Source organism: Neovison vison, chromosome 8 (genome assembly GCF_020171115.1).
Source record: "Neovison vison isolate M4711 chromosome 8, ASM_NN_V1, whole genome shotgun sequence".
Taxonomy (NCBI): domain Eukaryota; kingdom Metazoa; phylum Chordata; class Mammalia; order Carnivora; family Mustelidae; genus Neogale; species Neogale vison.
In genome coordinates, this window is record NC_058098.1 from 114,993,577 (window position 1) to 115,011,440 (window position 17,864).

General features: G+C 39.1%; 1 protein-coding gene across 13 annotated transcripts in view; it reads left to right on the plus strand.

The window, feature by feature from the left end:
* Positions 1 to 17,864, plus strand: part of LTBP1 (latent transforming growth factor beta binding protein 1) — a 406,971-nt gene that overhangs the window by 267,568 nt on the left and 121,539 nt on the right. For 5 of the 13 annotated variants that reach the window (XM_044261743.1, XM_044261746.1, XM_044261749.1 and 2 more), the window contains 5 exons: positions 637 to 804; positions 3,681 to 3,908; positions 5,989 to 6,011; positions 9,028 to 9,127; positions 9,640 to 9,738. In XM_044261743.1, coding sequence (XP_044117678.1) covers positions 637 to 804; positions 3,681 to 3,908; positions 5,989 to 6,011; positions 9,028 to 9,127; positions 9,640 to 9,738 — 618 coding nt within the window. The remainder of the gene's footprint in view (positions 1 to 636; positions 805 to 3,680; positions 3,909 to 5,988; positions 6,012 to 9,027; positions 9,128 to 9,639; positions 9,739 to 17,864) is intronic. The other 8 variants (XM_044261745.1, XM_044261751.1, XM_044261753.1 and 5 more) reach the window with 3 other exon arrangements.

Here is a 17,864-nt window from a genome sequence, read left to right on the forward strand (position 1 = left end):
GGAATCGGGCTTAGGTCTTGGATGACTATGGGCTGGTGTGCCTTTGCATGTTTTCTAAGGGACGGAACACAACGTTGCCTTCCCGGATGTGCTGTCTCGTGTAGCCCGGCAGGTCAGAAGCTGCTCCCTGCCTTCCATCTGCTGTAGACCGGCCTTCAGCAAGGCCTGCAAGTTCTCACTGTCCTTAGGAAGGGCAAGAGCTGGCTTCAGCATCAGCTATGTTAAGTTCCTGATGTTCACAGCACCTGCTTGTTTACCAGACTGCCCCAGAACGACCCCTATTATGGCTAAATACAAGCAAATAAATGACGTCGTGATTTTGATAATAGGTACCTAGGTTCAGTTGGGAAGTTGATTTTGGTTGAAATGGTTTCTGTTTACTTCACGCACACATACCTGATCTAATGCTTGCTGGTATGGAAGAAAAGGCCAGATAGGGACAGGGAGGTTTGGGGCTCTGATTTAGCATCTAAACAGATGCTAAATCAGGAAAGGCAATGCCCTAAATCTACCTAAATTTGTTCTGAAGTACGGTATCTAACCCAGACTTTAGGGTTCATTTTATTATGACAGGAAAAGTCGATGTAGTCTTTTGTTGTTTCTTGGGTGACATCAGACCTTATCTCTCTGCTTCAGCGGATACCCCTGTGATCTCTGAAGAGAAGGGGCCCTGTTACCGTCTGGTCAGTTCCGGAAGGCAGTGTATGCACCCTCTGTCTGTTCACCTCACCAAGCAGCTCTGCTGTTGTAGCGTGGGCAAGGCCTGGGGCCCACACTGTGAGAAATGTCCCCTTCCAGGCACAGGTAAGACATGACCAGATGTATGCTCCTATTCCTTCCCAGCCACGCAAGGACCCAGGAGGATTCTGGCAGCTTGTGTTCTTTTTGGTTTCCAACTTTTAATTGACGTGTTAATAATACAACACATTTTTATCTGTTTTGTACAAACCATGACCATAGAAGGTTGAATCAGTGGAAAAGAGATTTTCCTGTTTCTCTGTAACATGACACTTCCTCTCGAGTCTGGCATTCAGAAGTGTGAAGAGACCAGAGACCTTGCTGGGCCGCGTGCGGTCCTAACGACTGTCCGCGTGTCCCATGCATGGCCACGAGGCCCTGCGTTGGTGGACTCACTCACTCACTGGTTGAACATGTGCTTGTCACTTTCTCCACTTGCAAATGGAGGGAATTATCTTCACGACTGAATTTGTGCTGTGAAGATTAATAACTCAGGGGCACTGTCAGTGCACTGAGGAACTTCCAAGTCAGAATATTAATGGAAGTTTAATCAACTTATACTTTATAAACATCATACTTTAGTTTGGTACATAGTTGCCTAAGGCTCTGAAAGGATAACTATATTTCTCTCAGTGCCTCACTCCTACCAAGGAGTCCTCAACTTCTCAAGCAGGAAGAGAAAGAAACATGACCTGTGAAGACCAGGCGTGATATTATCAAGGGAGGAGTGGTCCCTATTTCACAGCATGTGGTGACCATAAAAAAGTCTCACCAGGTGCTCGTTTGATAAGGTGCTTCCCACCTAGGGAAGTACATCAGCTTTCATGGGACTGTTGAATGTCTCAAAGCTGTAGCTTACACAGCAGCAGACAAGGTTTAAATATCAACATAAATTTCATGAGTCACCTTTGTTGGTGGTTAGGGTCAGAAAGAATTGGTAAGGCAGAGGAGAATATAGTGTTGATGGTATTTTGGTAGCTGTGTAATTTTGGACACCTTCACGAGGGCCTGGTTATCCCCCTGTGGGATCTGAACTATTAGCTATTGAAAAGTAATAAAAATCCATGAAATAAATGACCTTTGGAATTTATAGACCCATTTCTCTTCAAGTTCAATTTTAATAGCTTTGTAACTCTTACATGATGCATAAATCAAGACAATGGATATAACACAAGGCAATTAATGATGTATTTTATGGTGACTAACATAACACAATAAAAACTTTAAAAATAAATAAGTAACACAAGGCAACATCTCCGTGACATCCAGTAACTAAACTGGAAAATAACATTAAAGACAGACTTTTTGTACTTACCCAATTTTTGGTTATATGGTGATTTTCTAACATTTGATTCATTAATACTGAAAATATTTGATAGGAAAACATGTTGTCTTCTGGAAACATCTGGTCTTTCAAGTAAGAATTGTATTTCATAGTTAAATTTAAGAATGAATTTCCACCATTTAATGTGCAATCCTTAGAAAAACACTGTTTTAGTGTGCTTCAAGGAGTATTTTAGAGTTTCCTTTTTATTGAGGACTAATTTTAGGTCCAGAACACTCAATAGGGGATCTCTTGTTGAGTAGAAGGGAGAAGTGACTTCTTTTACTTTCAGTTTGAAAAGTAGAAATAAAAAAGTTGACCATAAGCTCCTCAGTGTCTGCATTTGGTAACTTGCCTCCAAGACCAACACCAAAGGGATTAGGTGGATTTTCCTTCTCAGGCCACACACTGCCTCGCCACCCCTGTCTTTCTCTTTCACTTATTCCTGGAGATGATGCAGTGGAGGTTAGCAGATCCTATGTGCCCAGTCTGCCTTTTTTTTTTTTTTTTTTTAACAGGCAAGACCACTTTCCTGGCAAGGATAGCAGTCCCAGGGCACAGAACATCTCCTTGTCCTCTGGATAATTAAGCCAGCTGGTCAAGATCAGGCTGTTGCCTCCTTGTCCCTTTTTTCTGAAAATAACTCCATTCTGACTTGGCATGTCCTGTTGTTCTTGACTTTTCCCCATCATCCCTTTAGTTCTTTGCCGGATTCCTTTTCACTATCCTGAGACTGTCTTCAAAAACTCTCCCCTTTTTAGTCCTTCTTCATCAACCTCACCGTATCAGCTGATATGCTCCATTCTGGCTGACTCTTCAACTAGAAACAAATTATGAAAATTTCAGCATCTCTTTTCCCTGACCAGTGATTGATTTTTCTCTTTTAGCCTTCTTATTAGTCATCTAGTGTAGAGAGATGTTCCTGAGTTCCTTGCTAATAACTAATGCAATTATACCAAAGCAGGAGGAAAAGAAGAAAGCCTGGTTTTTGTCGACCTTATACACATACCCTATGAAATATATATAGTATATATGGTATCTTCTGTATGTAAAAACCTTCTAATATATCACATAGATTCCACATATGTTATATATCATATGATAGAGGAAACTAAATATAGAAAATGTATATATGGTATCTCCTAATTGATTGCTGATATATATAATATATATGAATATATGCTCTCTATGTGCTATGTAGAGGAAACTAAATATAGAAAATGTATATATGGTATCTCCTAATTGATTGCTGATATATATAATATATATGAATATATGCTCTCTATGTGCTATGTAGAGGAAACTAAATATAGAAAATGTATATATGGTATCTCCTAATTGATTGCTGATATATATAATATATATGAATATATGCTCTCTCTGTGCTATGTAAGGAATTAACAGATGGAGAAGTATTGAATAAAAGAAAGGGTTGGGTTTTTTTCTGTAAATATGCAAGTTTAAGAGAAATTCAAGCATTATGCATCTGTTTTTGAAATTTTTAAATGTAACTATATTAATGATGATTTACTAAGAAATACTCATCATGATATTTTCCTCTGTCTAAGTTTTGCACTTTTAGATTTTTAAAAGGAATATTTTCCCATCCCAAATCTAGCTGCTTTTAAGGAAATCTGTCCTGGTGGAATGGGTTATACGGTTTCTGGCGTTCATAGACGCAGGCCAATCCATCACCATGTAGGTAAAGGACCTGTATTTGTCAAGCCAAAGAACACTCAACCTGTTGCTAAAAGTACTCATCCTCCACCTCTCCCAGCCAAGGAAGAGCCAGTGGAGGCCCTGACCTTCTCCCAGGAACACGGGCCAGGTGTGGCGGAGCCAGAAGGTGAGAGTGGAAGTACATCGAGGACCCAGCCCTCCGTCTTGTGTGTCTTTGGTTTCTCTGTTAATACCCTTCTAGAACAGGGTTTTTAACCTCAGCACTATTGATACTGTAGGATGATTCTTTGTGTGTGGTAGGATTGCATCAACCTCCTTGGGCTCGAACTTTTAGATGCCAGTAGCACCCTTTCCCCTCCAGGTGTTACAACCAGAAGGGTGTCCAGCCCTGCCAAATGTCCCTGTGAGGTAAAATGACCTCTGATTGAGAACCACCTCTGTAGAGTAATATGTTTGGAGCAGGTAACGATATTCTGTGGTGATCTCAGGGATTGCTGGGGGCTACTTTGTCTTGGTGTTTATTCCTGAAGGGTAATTTACATCCTTTAGGGAATAGCCCTAGTTCATTTCTTTGTCTAGAGGTCCATTTAATAAATTGTTACCTACTTCACTAAGTGGAATCTACAGACTTAAGTTAAAGTGTTGATGGAGCTTCCATTGGAAATAGAGGGCAACAGACAGTCAGGGATCATGGGAGACCAATGAGGCAGGACAGTAGAGTCCCCAAAGGGATCTTGGAAATCGCCTTGTGTAGTCCTTTCATTGACTTTCTGAGAAGCCTGAGACCTAGAGAGGGTACATGGCTTGCCAGGTGTCATATGCAGAGTATGTAATGGGGCCGAGGAACACATTTTTCCAAGAAAGAGGGTATAGCTTTGTATTCTTATAAAGCAAGACTGTGTCTTACTTTATATAAGCCAGCATATTCAATCCCTTGAATATCTTTATTATCCTAAGAATGTTTATCACAGATAGAAGGAGCAAACATTTTAGATTTATACAGAATATGTGTTTTCTTTAATGACGCTCCTGTTGGCTTCTCACAGTTTAGTGGGTCAGAATATAGGGTGCCCATTTATGGATTTTGTGAGGAGAGAAGGTATCTAGTTTAGTAGAGAATCAGGAGCTTGGCTAAGCTGCCTTATAGAGAGGCCTTTTTTCAGATCTCTGAATTTTTCTGTGTTCTAGCCTGTTGTATTTCACTTTTCCACTTGTGGCCCTTCTTGTTAGGCAGAGCAGGGAGGCCCTCACCTAGAATTGACAGTATTGACTGGTTTGCTCTACACTTGGGGTATGTTTGCACATGTTTGCAATGGCTCATACTCTGCAGCAGGCAGCAGGAAATGGGCTCTGGTCCAGCTTCTGCCTCAGGATATCCTTGGTGGGTTAAGCAGGACAGACCGTTCGTTGATTTTTTCCAACCACAAGAATATAGCAGCAGTGATAAGCCATCTGGTTCCCTCATTGCTTTTGGAAGTTAGGCATCTACCAACACTGTACACTAATGTTCATGGAGACGATGACTAATGAGAAAAACCCCAGTAGTTGTTAATCATAAGCTGGAGAACTAATACTAAAGGCCAATTAATGAGAAGCAAGTCTTTCTAAATTCAAAGGCATAACCACTCCCACTGCTTCTCAATAATGTTATGATTGTGTAATATGTAATCTGTTCAACATACTGATGCTAATCTCTAATTAGATTTTATTGGCTTGTGATTTCTCTCCTTCTAATTTAGTTAGCTTATCTTACTGACGATGCTCACGGGGCTTCAATAAAGATTGCGAGTACAGTACCCAGTCTTAGATCTCTTATTGAAATAGTGGCTTCCTTTTTTAACATTAACATCCAGTATCATATATTATGTTAAGGATCAGTACATAGCCAATTAATGAAAATGTTTTTTGATATGGGAAGTTCCATAAAATTGAGATCAGACCTAAAATAATGAACCAGAAAGTATTGTTTCCTTTAACCTGTTCAGTCAATGAGAGAGTTGGAAAGAGTTTCATCACATCTACCTGAACTTTGGTAGTTAAGGAATGATGTAGCATGGAGTGTATGTCTGTTGATCTTGTGTAAAATTCTCCAAAATGGCAGATGGCCATAATTCTGCATCTTATTTTGTTTGATTCTTAATCCTTTTGGAGTGACAATTGACTTTTATTGCTTTTTTTAAATTTAGCCATTATGTAGTGTATTGACTTAGATTGTACTAATGTCCTTCTTTCTTTTCTGGTTTTAGTGGCAACTGCACCCCCTGAGAAGGTAATTCATTCATTATTTGCAAGTCTTTGTTTTTTTGTTTTTTTTTTTTAACTATCAAAATGATTTTCTTTTAGAATACCTATTGATATTCTATGGATTCTTAAAACTTAAATACAGTAACATGCCTAGTATTCATTATTTGGTGTGAGGAATTATAGCATTCATTCAAGAAATATTTAGTGAGCACCTATTACGTAACTGGCACTATTCTGAGTATTAGGATAACAATCGAGAAAAATCAGACAAAACTCCTTGTTCTCATGGAACGTAAATTGTAGTGAGAGAAAAAGGTGGGACTGATGGAATCAGAGGTTTAAACAGAATTCAGGTCAGTTCATGGCCTGGACTGTGGATAGAAAGAAAGATTATATGCAATTGTGAATTCCTATATATATAAGAGTGGAGATATATATATGTTCTGCATATTCTCATATACTGAGTGAAGTACTTCTTAAGTCAACTAAAATTTAACATGCGTGGTGTTTGGTTACATTAAAGAACAGAGCTTACTTACCCTTGGAATTTACAACCCAACACTAGAATATTGGTTCTTAGAAATTTTAGAGAAATATTAAGTCAGCCTTTTGTTTTTTTTGGCATAAAAATGGGACCATGAATTGTGAGATTTATTCATAGGAAATATACAAATTTGCTGGATCTAAGCCTTGTTTATGTAATATTGTACCCCATCTGAGTCTTGCTTTGATTCTTTAATAACATGAAAATTAGATCATTATTAAATCTTCACACCCAAGTGTTAGAATTCAGATGGCACGAACACCTATAAATTATTATAAAAGTTTTTAAAGTTTTTAGCTTATGCATATGGGATAGAATAACGTCAGGGTTCTACCTAAGTGCTGAAAGAATCCAGAACAATAAAGACATAGGATTTTAGAGTGACAGCGGCCAACAAAGAAGAATGTTGTTATATTGACACCAAAAGAAGTAGAACACATGTGCATATTTTATATGCACATTTACAGCTCCTGGATTGTGTTTCTAAAGTTCAGCAGTGTGCAGTGGTTTGCAATTTTGTTGATTTTGAATTCAGTCTTGGTTGATATGTGGAAGCAATCATTCAGGGCATGAGCAGACCAGCCAGCTCCCTGATAACCTATTTTCTTCACTGTTGAGGACGGAGTTTATGGTAACTCTTGTTAAATTCTGAAATTTACAATTTACACTGTAAATTTTTTGGAGATGAGACAGTGGGGAAAATGCCATCATAGTCTTTGCGGTCTTGACTCCTCACGGAGGTCTCATGATGTTAAGGATGGATGAAGAGAAAGCAGGGTAGTCTGTGGGTAGGAAATTATATGTGCATAGGTGCAGTGGAGGAGATAGCAAGAGGTCAGTTGGGGGAACAGGGGAGGCTTGGTTAGAAGGAGAACTTGGGGCTGCTGAGGAAGGCTTGAAATCCAACTGCACTTGTAATCAGGATAGGATCCTGTGCTCCTCTCTCTTGACTCTACTTGTCCAGTGGAGAAGGAGCATTGATTAGGAAGTCTGCTGCCCCGTGCTGATGGGGGAGATGCTCTCTGTAAGTCTCAGGAGTGCCTAAACACCTGATGGTGGTCTGTTCCTTGCGGGCATTGACCACGGGCTGCAGGGAATGGGTTGCCATTGTGACTGATTGAGGTCCCCTTGAATAGGTAATGGAAGATTAGTCTGTATTCTTAAGATGGAAAAATGTGGGGGAAAGTAATAGGTGCTCAGTCTTTATGGAAGATGAATCACAGCAGAATTAACTGAGATAGGGAGATGAGGGAGCTTAAGAGACCAGTTAGATGATTATAATAAACAGGATGACACAGAGAGTCCAGACCAGGGCAGTGGGGGCTGTGGGTATGAAAAGGTCAACAAACATAAAGAACAGTGCAGCTGGGCAGGGCTTGGAACGAAGAATGAAAGAGCAGGGACCATAGCGTGACTTGCAACGTGATTTAATGCCTGTGGCATTGACAGACACGCAGACCGTGGAATGAGAGCCTGCAGGGCTTTGGCAGGGATGGATTGGAGGTACTCATGGAAGATCGAAATGGAGTCACTCTAAATACTCATGCCTACGAAATTGGGTCTTTGATGAGCTACCCCGGCAGGATATCTATTTTATGAAAAGTGAAAGAGCAGATCGTTGAAATTAGGACGGCGATGAAAAGGGAAACAGACCTAGGGAGTGAGCTTTGGGGAAATGGCAGTGGTGTGCAGGGCAGCCAGGACCAAGTAACCCAATGAATGCTTCTAAGGACGTGGGGCGTGGGCATGCTGGCCCCAGCTGCTGTCCCTGCTGGTGCAGTCTGCTGGAGCCCCGAGCAGCTCTAACTGGAAGCTACATCACAAGTGCCGCCAGTCTGTGTTTTCACCTCCGGTCCAGGGGACGGGAGGGGGTCGCCGGACGCGTGAGGAAGCCCCGGGTCCAGGTCCCTGTGTTTATGTTGCTCTGCTTGACTACGCTGAGAGCTGGAGGTGCACAGTTACTGGATGGGAGGTTCCAGAGAGGCCTTACTGACTGCCCAGCTTAAAATATTTTAATGTATTGTGTGTTCTTGGTTGACACATGTGCTGTTCCCGTGATTTACTCTGCAAAGTGTGGCTGGTCATCTTGCGAGAGCAGGGCACCACCATGTCCATGAGAGGACAGCTTAGTTCTCCATTGGTGTTTGTTTTGCCTTGTTTGAGACCAGATGTGGGCCCCTGAGCCAATGCATTTGTTTACAGTGTCTAAAGGGACCTTTTGCTCTGGACCCCCCCGGGGACACAGGTGGGGGTGTGTACATGCATCAGCACTGCTGAGGGAATCAAAGGCTTGCTTTAGTCGTGGCTCAGTATCACTTCCCGTATGCATTTTTCCCCCACAAAACTGCACAGATCATTGTCGAGTGTCTCCTGATACTTGTTGGCTTTCTGAGAGTAGAATCAAGTAAAGATAGTAATGTGTGGAAACTGAAGATAATTCCTACTTTCAGTTCTTGCTCTCTCCCTCTCTCTTTTTCTTTTTAATACAACCGCCCAGGAAATACCTTCATTGGATCAAGAGAAAACCAAACTTGAGCCTGGTCAACCCCAGCTCTCTCCAGGCATCTCAACTATTCACCTGCACCCACAGTTTCCAGGTAACCTTTGTTGATCTGTGCTATTCGTAAGAGTTATTATCGATGAATAAAAGAGCAAGATAAGGATTCTTTCGTCTTTGATTTTAAAGTGTGATAAATCATTAGAATTCATAAGTGAAGTGCCCTATGAAAGATATACTTAAGAATATTAATATACTCGTAATGTTAGTGTAGGGGTGATCTTGTATGTTTTAGAATGGTAGAAGGAACTTAAGTTTCTCATGGTTTTCAGTGGCCAGGAGTAGGTATATATTGTTAGAACACTTTTGAGGGTCATCATTTGATGAAGGCTCATTTTTCCTTGGCTTCTGAATTGTTCTCATATATTCCTGCTGAATGTTGAAACTGAGGCTATAGATGACTACCAGGGGCTTTCGGGATCTGTAAGAGTCCTTTGTATCCAAGCAGGACTGTGATATGTTAGTAGACTTAAATTATGTTTGCATTTTGGAATGGGACCTCCAAGCACCTGACAGGCTTTAATTTTTTTCATCCCCTCCTTTCTCATATAGTAGTGATTGAAAAAACATCACCTCCCGTGCCTGTGGAAGTAGCTCCCGAAGCTTCTACATCAAGTGCCAGCCAAGTGATTGCACCTACCCAAGTCACAGGTGGGTGTGGTGGTACGTGCCACTGCCTGTGCTTGAGACGTGGGGGTGAGCCTCCCGTCAAATGTGGTATCAAAATTGTATCAAAGGTATGAGATGGCTCAAGGCAGGTTAGTCATTAATAGCAAATCTTTGGAAATCATCTAAATACTGTTAAAAAGCAGGAACATTTAAATTAATTATGGTACATATACAGTGAAATATCTCATGGTTTTAATGCTGTAAAAGGCTATTTAATGTCATGAGGAGATGCTTCTGGCAAAATGAGCAATACAGAACACGGTATGATTCCAATTTTATTTTTTAAATGTTTACAAACACAGAGAAAGATACAGCACATCCAAGGGGCTCCCTCCTGAGGGGCTCAGTGGGTTAAGTGTCTGTCTTTGGCTCAGATCATGATCTCGGGGTCCTGGGATCAAGCCCCGCATTGTCCCTCTCCCTCTGCCCCTCCCCCTGCTTGCACGTGCTCTCTGTCAAAAAAATATATAAAATCTTAAAATAAGTAAACAAGTAAAACACCAAAAAATACATAAATTAAAAAGTACATCAAAGTGTTCAACCATTACCAATTCATAGGATCACAGATAATCTTTGTTCTTTGATTTATTTTTATATATTTTCAAAATTCTTTATAATTTTAATCATTAATGACACATTATAAACATTTATAGTAATGTGAAACAAACCAGCAGCATAAAAATTAATATCCTTAATGTATAATGAGCTCTTATAAGTCAGCAATAAAAATACTAATAGGAAAATGGGAAAATAATAAAATCAAGTAATTTATAGAAAAAACATATAATAGGAAATGTCAACCCATAATCAAAGAAGTGCAGATCAAAATAATTATTATCAAATTAGCATTTAATTTTTACTAGAGTAAAATGGAGGTCAGACACATTGCTGAAGGGAATGTAAACTGGTTCACCACTTTTGGAAAGCTCAAACTGGCATAATGTATGAGGGATTTTAAAAATAGGGCGCCTGGGTGGCTCAGGTGGTTAAGCGTCTGCCTTTGGCTCAGGTCATGATCTCAGAGTCCTGGGATCGAGCCCCGAACTGGGCTCCCTGCTCAGCGGGGAGCCTGCTTCTCTCTCTCTCCTTTTGCCCCTTCACCTGCTTGTGCATGCTAGCTCTCTCTCTCTCCCTCAAATAAATAAAATCTTCTGAAAAAAAAATTTTTTTAATATAAAGAACTTTTATTTTAAAAAAAGAGTTTATTTATTTATTTGAGAGGGAGAGAGGGAGAAAGAGACAGAGAGAACACATGCATGAGCAGGGGGAGGGAGAAGCAGACATCCCGCTGAGCAGGGATTTTTTTTTTCCCACCATCCACGACGATGCAGGACTCGATCCCAGGACCCTGAGATCATGACCTGAGCCAAAGGCAGACAATTAACTGACTGAGCCACCCAGGTGCCCCAAAAATATTCAGAACTTTTGACCCAGTAATCCTATATTGAAATATCTAGTGTGAAGAAATAATGTCTCTGAAGACTGAGATAATGATTTATATAAATGGATACTTGCCACAGCACCAGCTTTAATAGAGAAAAAGTAGGAACAATCTAAATATTTAACTATAGGGAAATAGATAATTATGTTACATCTAGGTATTGGAACATGATGCCATGAAATACACTCTTTTTGAAGAATTTTTATTGAAATCTAGCAGAAAATGTTCACAAAATGCTATTAAGCACAAGACAAAGTATATGAAAATGAAGGAGTGGAGAACACTATACCAGTTATTTTAAAAAAAAAAAAAAAAACGGGCAACTGGGTGGCTTAGTGGGTTAAAACCTCTGCCTTTGGCTTGAGTCATGATCTCAGGGTCCTGGGATCAAGTCCCACATCGGGCTCTCAGCAGGGAGCCTGCTTCCTCCTCTCTCTGTGTGTGCCTCTCTGCCTATTTGTGATCTCTGTCTGTCAAATAAATAAAATCTTTAAAAATTTTTTTAAATAAATAAATAAACACCTTATACATTGAGAAAATCCGGGGAGAAAATATGCCAGATATTAACAGTGGTTGTTTTTTATAGTAAGATCCAAGAGATGTGGGGGTATTGTAGAATATTTTCTATTTTCCATATACTGTATAGTGGGCAAATATTTTATAGTCAGAAATAGATCACCAAGATGTATCATGCTGACTGACGGTCAGGATGAGGTTAGCTGTATATAACAAGAGAAGTCAATAGAGGAGTCTGCAGCCTTTCTTAAAATACTCCTTCCTCAGAAATATGATATGTATAATTTTTCAAATAAAAATATGCTCAGTGTGTTACTTAGGTGAATTACAGTGATCATTTCATAATGCTTGTGTATATCAAAACATCAAGTTGTGTACCTTAAGTATGTATATGTTTTATATGAAAAAACAGTACAATTATATAAGTGAAATATATATAAAATAAATCATATAAAAATATGTCATTTTTATATGTTAAAAAACCTTTTGGCTGTTTTCTCAAAAATGTGGTTGTAAGTTCTCTTAGATATTTGAATTGAGACATCGGACTGGAAAGCGTTTTATTTTGTTTTGTTTTTTGTTTTGTTTTGTTTTTGAGAGAGAAAGAGAGTGCATGTGCAAGCTGGACATGGCAGGTTTGGGGGTGGGGAGAGGGAGAGAGAATACCAAGCTGGCTCCAAGCCCAGTGCAGAGCCCATCACTGGGCTTGATCTCAGGACCCTTGATGTTGGCACTGAGCTGAAATCAGGAGTTGGATCCTCAACCATCTGAGCCACCCAGGCACCCCTGGAAAGTGTTTTTAGAAAGCACCTGTGTGTTCCAAGATGAAATGCACTTGACAAAGGAGCGTAGAGTCACATCGTGGACCTCACTGTTTTTTTACTCAGTTCAGGGCACTGTAGCCAGAGCCGTAGCCTTCCCCAGTTAGTGCATGGCAACCGCTTTTTGATTTTACTCTTAATACTGAGTTAAGTGATAGAGAAATATCAGGTCTTCTCAGTACTTCTAGAGTGATGCAATGAAATGATAGTGTTGTTATTGTTGTTTTTAATGGCCAAGGCTAAACAGTTCTTCTCTATTCTGAAGTCATTTATGGGTCTGCTTGCTTTATTAAGCACATCTGTTAGAGAATGTGCTGTGCACTGAAACATACACCAAGATACGATACACCATCTTGGACAGCAAGGATCTTCGCACTGTTGACCTCATATTATTAGAAAGGAAAATTGCAGTGTGACAATGCAATGTACTAGGTCTGAATACTGTATACCTATGTTTCTGTTTTCCAGTGTACAAGTACAGTTTTATGCCTTTTTAACAATGGCAGACGTCAGTGGGTGGACTTTTTGCCAGCAAGCTTCGTAGAGGTTGAATAAGGTTGACTAGATAAACGCAGTTTTGCCATGTAAATGCAGCTATGTGAGGAAAAACAAATTGAAGGTACTTAGCTTCAACTGAACTACAGAGCCTTTTCCCAAAAAAAGTGGCTGTGCTCTATGAAGTTGTTAGAAGACAGCTTCATTTGAGGTTGGCAAAGATACAGGGCCAACATCTGCTATCACATGTTGGAAGCACAACTGTTTCCTTCCAGGAAAAGAGTGACGTTGAAATTTTATGCAGCATTTGTAGGTGTTCCTACGTCCTGTAGTAGAGGAATCTTTCTGGAACAATCCATGGGGAGAATATTACAGTCTTTGAATTAAAACAGTCTGCAATTTTAGAGCTACACAATAATCAGCAATCGACACTAGAGCAAGAAGATTGTTTTGTATCAAATTTAATTTAAATCAAACTATAGATGTTCCCATTGGTTTGATATGAGAGCCAAACATATAGATTAAGGGAGCAGTCTGATCCGTTCTGTCCAGATTGTTACACAATGGTTTTTTTTTTTCCCCTAAAACACGGAGGAGGTAAATCTTACTTGTCACTATTAGTTTGTCTCACAAGTTGAAGAAAGGAATAGAATAATACATAACAATCTAAAATAAACGAAATCAGCTCCACATTGCTTAGTGATGATATCTTTATGGTGGTAAGATTGGAAGGAGCCTTTTCAGATTCCTTCAAACATACTTTGACATGCAGTAATTATGAAGTGAGCCACATTTGCAGGACATAAGTGTGATATATTCCACTCGTAACAGCTGATTTGGTGGCTTGTGACATTATTGGCATACTGTTTCCAAATAAATTATACATTTCAGCATATAAATTCTTGATTTAGCATAGTGTCTTAATAGCTCAAGGATAGGTTGGAAAATCAAACCTCTGGCAAATATTTGCGAAGTGGAAACATCTGTTTCAATTGTTGTGGGACAATTTATGCTCATTGTGGGGCAGCTAGGAAGCCAGAGCATTTTTGTAAACCTTTCCATGAATTAACATTTGACGCCTTCTTCCTCCTCTTCCCAAACTTCCTCCATGGCTCTCGCATAACAGCCAGAAATTATTCTTTGACTTTCATGACTACTTTGTGGAAATCTTTGTAATGATCATGGCCCAACATTTTAAAAACTATTTGCTCATCAGGGCTTTTCCAAAGTTCAGAATTGACCCCATTAAAAAATGTTTGTCCCTAAAGTGTATTGCCGGTCATTACGGCTTCAGTAAACTCTGTATGCTGATGGAAAATGAACTCCTTTTTTCATTTAAAATCACTGTGCTTTAATATTTCCAGGCTTTATTTACTTAGTTAGTTACTTACTTACTTTGAGTAATCATCTAATGAGGAAAAAAGTGAAAGGTCAGCATACTCATTCTTATATTTTGCCAAAAAGCTTTCTTTTTCATTTTGGAAAAAATATAATAAATATACCAAATTATTTTTTTAAAGTTAACATATAATATATTATTTGTTTCAGGGGTATAGGTCTGTGAATCATCAGTCTTACACCTTTCACAACACTCACCATAGCACATACCCTCCCCATTGTCCATAACCCAGCCTCCCTACCCCTCCTCCCCTGACCCCCCAGCAACCCTCAGTTTGTTTCCTGAGAGTCTCTTATGGTTTGTCTCCCTCCCAGTCCCATCTTGTTTCATTTTTCCTGCCCTTCCCCCTCCGACCCTCTGCCCCGCCTCTCAAATTCCTCATATCAGAAAGATTATATAATAATTGTCTTTCTCTGAGTGATTTATTTTGCTTAGCATAATACTCTTTAGTTCCATTCATGTCATTACAAAAGGCAAGGTTTCATTTTTGATGGCTGCATAGTATTCCTGTGTGTGTGTGTGTGTGTGTGTGTGTGTGTGTGTGTGTGTTGTATGTACCACATCTTCTTTATCCATTCATCTGTTGATGGACATCTGGGTTCTTTCCATAGTTTGGCTATTGTGGACATTGCTGCTATAAAGATTCAGGTGCACGTGCCCCTTCGAATCACTACATTTGAAGATATCAAATTCTTAAATGCACTGTTGGCCTTATTGCTGTGATAAATAGAGTATTTGGTTTTCCATTGGCTTTTGGTCATAGCTCTTTTTCCAGGTTCTAAATGGAACTCCAAGTGAAAGAAACAGAATATGGTCCTTGACTAGGTGAAGGTAAGGGTGTCTTAGGGGCACAGAGAGTAGGAAAAATTAAGGTGATTCTGAGGACCAGGGGACATGTGATGAGCATTAGGGATGAATCCAGTAGAAAGAGCCTCTTGATGATCTCTTTTGAGAAACCAAACATGCTAAAGAAGTCTAGACCTTTTCATTAACTAGAGTACCCTGGAGACCAATAAATTAGTGTTTCCTCTGTGAGGTTTTGCAATAATTCTTGTGCTTATGTCCACACAGTCTGCTCAAAGAATTGTAGATTTCAACATAAGCTGATTCATTTTATGGGAACAGGTTCACATCCCGATGTATGAGGGACCTCTTAGAAAAATAGAAAACATAATGTCTTTTTCCTTAAAAAAAAAAATGAAAAAATGAGAGAATTTTTCCAAATCTTCCTCAAGATAGTACCTTCAGGACTCGCCTTTCTGTGTAATAATACACCCTGGAGAATGAAAATCTAAATCTAATAGAAAAGGAGGGGAAAGCACAGGCAAAGGTGGTTAGGAGACTTGTTTGAAAAATTCTGAGGTGTTTTGATGGTGTTACAACTCTTTTTTCTACTTACAAGGGTGGAATCCTGCCTCACGGATGGAAGGGAGCTCTGAGGCCACACTGATGAAAGTCACATTAATTAATCACTTACATTTAAAAAAAAATGGGACAAACAGGGTAGAAATCAAGTACATTTTAGTAAATGTCCCTCCACTCCTTTGATGTATCTCTTAGTACCCTCTAGTGGTGTCAGAGTAACATTTTCTTACATACGTTAGTACCCTGCCAACTGGGACCAACCTTTTTAAGCTATATCTCTATAAACTTTATCGGTGAGGTAATCAGGTAAAGATCCTCAAACATGCCTCATAAATATTTATCCTCATAGCTTCTCCTGAAGATACTAGAATGGAAGAAAAGGCCATTATATACACTTTATTTCCAAAGACTAAGCAATACATTTCTTGAGTATTTCCCCTATTTTAGAGCTGATGTAAAAAGAAACAGTTTAAATATGTTGGCAGACTATGGTGTAAGGATGTATTATATTTGATTTAAACATCACACAGTTTTGAAGATTTTTGTTCACACATGTAAAACTTCCATTCTACAGCTATGCTTGGTAAGTTACAGATATTTGGTAATCAACAAATTGGTATGTGTGGGTATTGGGGCAGCGAGTCCTGCTCAAGCACTGCATGAAAACCCCAGATTATTATAGACTTGAACTTGTTCTGAATCCTTATCCCGACTACATTAATTCATCTTCTGATCTTTTTTTAAAATCTGATTAATATATCTTTTCTGTTTTAAGAAAATGTCAGAAACCTGTAAAGGAAGATAAGTAATTACAGAGAAAATCGAGAAAAGTAAATACCAATAATTTTCAGAGAAGGCATATACCTACAATATGGGAGAGATGGTTAGAGATGTGATTTTCACACTATTCTTGTAAGGAATTCCTGTCAACAGAGAAGAGAACGCTGAGTGTCTAAGATTTTAACCTGGAGAGGGTGACCTTTTACCTTCAGTTTTTTGTGGCATAAAAATGATTTTTTTTAAAGGAAGATGTCTGATTATAAAAGTAATTATACATGTTCATTGTGGAAATTTTGAAAAATGAAGAAAAATATAGAGCAGAAATACTAATTCCCATAATCATAACATGGAGATTTCTTTCTTTCCTGTCTTTTCTGCGTATGTTGGAATTTAGATTATATTCTGTATTTGTAACCAACTATATATTTTTAACAAATAAGCATTTTCCTATCATGTCAATGATGTATTATGCTGTATATGTTTCATAATTCATTTTTTCCATTATTACCAGTCACTGGAGTTTAAGCAGTCATGTTAGTTACCCATGTTTTTAGCCTTTCAAGTTACTGTATGTTTTCTCTGACTTTACATTAAACAGACTAAACTATTTTTCTGGTGGTGAATTAGCATAAATAGGCTGACTAAAGGTCTGGGTAGTTTGTAAGCATGGGGTATCGAAGTGGATACTGCAGCTCTGTATGCATATGCTTCCTTTTAAAGTCTAAGTGACTTTCCAAATGATTTGCACCAATTGTCTTAAAGTCGAAGCACAGTGAATAGCAGTTGATGAGAAATGAATACTGTGGTTTGGGTTTTTGGAAAGCAGCCTCAGCCCTAATTCATGTCATGTCCATAGTCTTTGTTAAAGCACTGCGTTTTCACATTCTCCTGCAGAATGCATGGTAGGTTATTGGTGATGGTAGCGCACCTGTTTTTCTTCATGCTCAAACCACAGACCCCCTCGAGCAAGGCTGTTGCTATAGCTTATCCTGCTTGAGGCCCCGGTCTGCTTGCCCTGAGCACTCAGACTCTCCCGTGACAGCATGCCTTGTGAGCTTTGTTTACTTGGTGATGGCAATGGGATCATAGTCCAAGGTAACATTGTTATAAATGTGCAGTTTCTTTGTTATATATTGTTAAATGATCTCAAAAGGAACAACATCTACAATGATGATAATAATGGCTAGCTGGGCTTTCTTACACATAAAAAGTTATTGGTTTATAAGCCACTGTTAAATCAGTAAAATTAAAAAAAATTAAGTATATGGATTACTTAAAGGAACTTTCCTCC